This window comes from Malurus melanocephalus, unplaced genomic scaffold (assembly GCF_030028575.1).
Source record: "Malurus melanocephalus ecotype Western Australia unplaced genomic scaffold, MMel_1.1 scaffold_5552, whole genome shotgun sequence".
Classification (NCBI taxonomy): Eukaryota; Metazoa; Chordata; class Aves; order Passeriformes; family Maluridae; genus Malurus; species Malurus melanocephalus.
Genome location: NW_026628783.1, coordinates 1 through 1,798, shown reverse-complemented (window position 1 = coordinate 1,798; position 1,798 = coordinate 1). Strand labels below are relative to the sequence as shown.

The following is a 1,798-nucleotide window of genomic DNA, read 5'->3' as shown; positions in this document are numbered from 1 at the left end:
TCTCCTGAGAATCACCTGAGCCATCATCCCAAATTCTCCTGAGAATCACCTGAGCCATCATCCCAAATTCTCCTGAGAATCACCTGAGCCATCATCCCAAACTGTCCCAGAAACCATTCCAAAACTCTCCTCTCCCGGAACCTTCCCAAACTCCCCCAGAACCCTCCCAAACTCCCCCAGAACCATTTCCAAATTCTCATGGGAACCCTCCCAAACTCCTGCAGAACCCTCCCAAACTCTCCTGGAATCATCCCAAACTCTGCAGGAACTCTCCCAAATTCCCCCAGAACCATCCCAAACTCTCCTAGGAATCACCTGAGCCATCATCCCAAACTCTCATGGGAAGCAACCCAAACTCTCCTGGAACCATCCCAAACTCTCCCAGGAATCACCTGAGCTATCATCCCAAACTCCCCCAGGAATCATCCCAAACTCTCCTGGGAATCACCTGAACCATCACCCCAAACTCTCCTGAGAACCATTTGAACCATCATCCCAAACTCTTGTGGAAATCACCCCAAACTCTCCCAGATCCCTCCCAAACTCCCCCAAAACCCTCCCAAACTCTCCCAGAACCATCCCAAACTCTCCCAGAACCCTCCCAAACTCCCCCAGAACCATTTCCAAATTCTCATGGGAACCCTCCCAAACTCCGGCAGAACCCTCCCAAACTCTCCTGGAAATCATCCCAAACTCTCACAGGAACAATCCCAAACTCTCCCAGAACCATCCCAAATTCTCCTGAGAATCATCTGAGCCATCATCCCAAATTCTCATGGGAATCATCCCAAACTCTCCTGGGAACCATCTGAGCCATCACCCCAAACTCTCCTAAGAATCACCTGAGTCATCATCCCAAACTCTCATGGGAACCATCCCAAACTCCCCCAGAACCCTCCCAAACTCTCCCAAAACCCTCCCAAACTCCCCCAGAACCCTCTCAAACTCCCCCAGAACCCTCCCAAACTCTCCCAAAACCCTCCCAAACTCTCCCAGAACCCTCCCAAACTCTTCCAGAACCCTCCCAAACTCTCCCAGACCCCTCCCAAACTCTTCCAGAACCCTCCCAAACTCCCCCAGAACCCTCCCAAACTCTCCCAGCCCCCTCCCAAACTCTTCCAACCCTCCCAAACTCCCCCAAAACCATCCCAAACTCCCCCAGACCCCTCCCAAACTCCCCCAGACCCCTCCCAAACGCACCTGGAAGACGTTGCTCTTGTGGCCGCTGTCGAACTGCAGCACGGGCCGGCGCCTCAGCCAGTCCCACACCAGCACCTTGAGGTCGTCGCTGCCGCTGGCCAGCCGCGTGCCGCGCTGGTTGAAATGCAGCGTGTTRACGCAGCCCGTGTGACCCTCCAGCCCGTGCTGCAGCCGGAATTTCTGCACAAACAGCCGGGCTCCGCACGCCTGAGCCACGAAACGCGAGCAGCCGCCCAGCTGGCGCTGCCGCAGCGCCGGGATCGCCCTCCAGCGCGGCCGAGGCAGCGCCCACGTCTCCGAGGCCACCCAGTCCTCCAGCGCCTGCTCCTCGTCCGACGAGTCGCGCTCGTGCGGCGGCCGCTTGCGGGGCCCCCGGCGCCGGGCCCGCGGCTCCTCGTCGTCGTCGTCGTCGTCGTCATCCTCGTCGGGGCGCGGCTCCTCCGGGATGGAGTAGTGGCCGGTGTCGTCCATGCTGTCGCTGTCCTTGTCGCCCGAGCTGTCGCTGTCGCTGGCCCGGCCCCGCGCGGCCCCGGCGTCGTCGCCCGTCAGGCTCAGGCTCAGGTCGGACGCCTCCACCTCGATCCCCGAGGATGTCTCG

General features: G+C 59.2%; 1 protein-coding gene across 1 annotated transcript; it reads right to left on the bottom strand.

The window, feature by feature from the left end:
- Window positions 1-1,175: 1,175 nt before the first annotated feature.
- Window positions 1,176-1,794, bottom strand: LOC130588487 (DDB1- and CUL4-associated factor 8-like; the record flags this gene model as incomplete). The annotated part of the gene is made up of 1 exon (XM_057389406.1): window positions 1,176-1,794. A coding segment is annotated over one exon (619 nt), but the record flags the coding sequence as incomplete, so codon positions are not given.
- Between the last annotated feature and the right edge of the window lie 4 nt (window positions 1,795-1,798).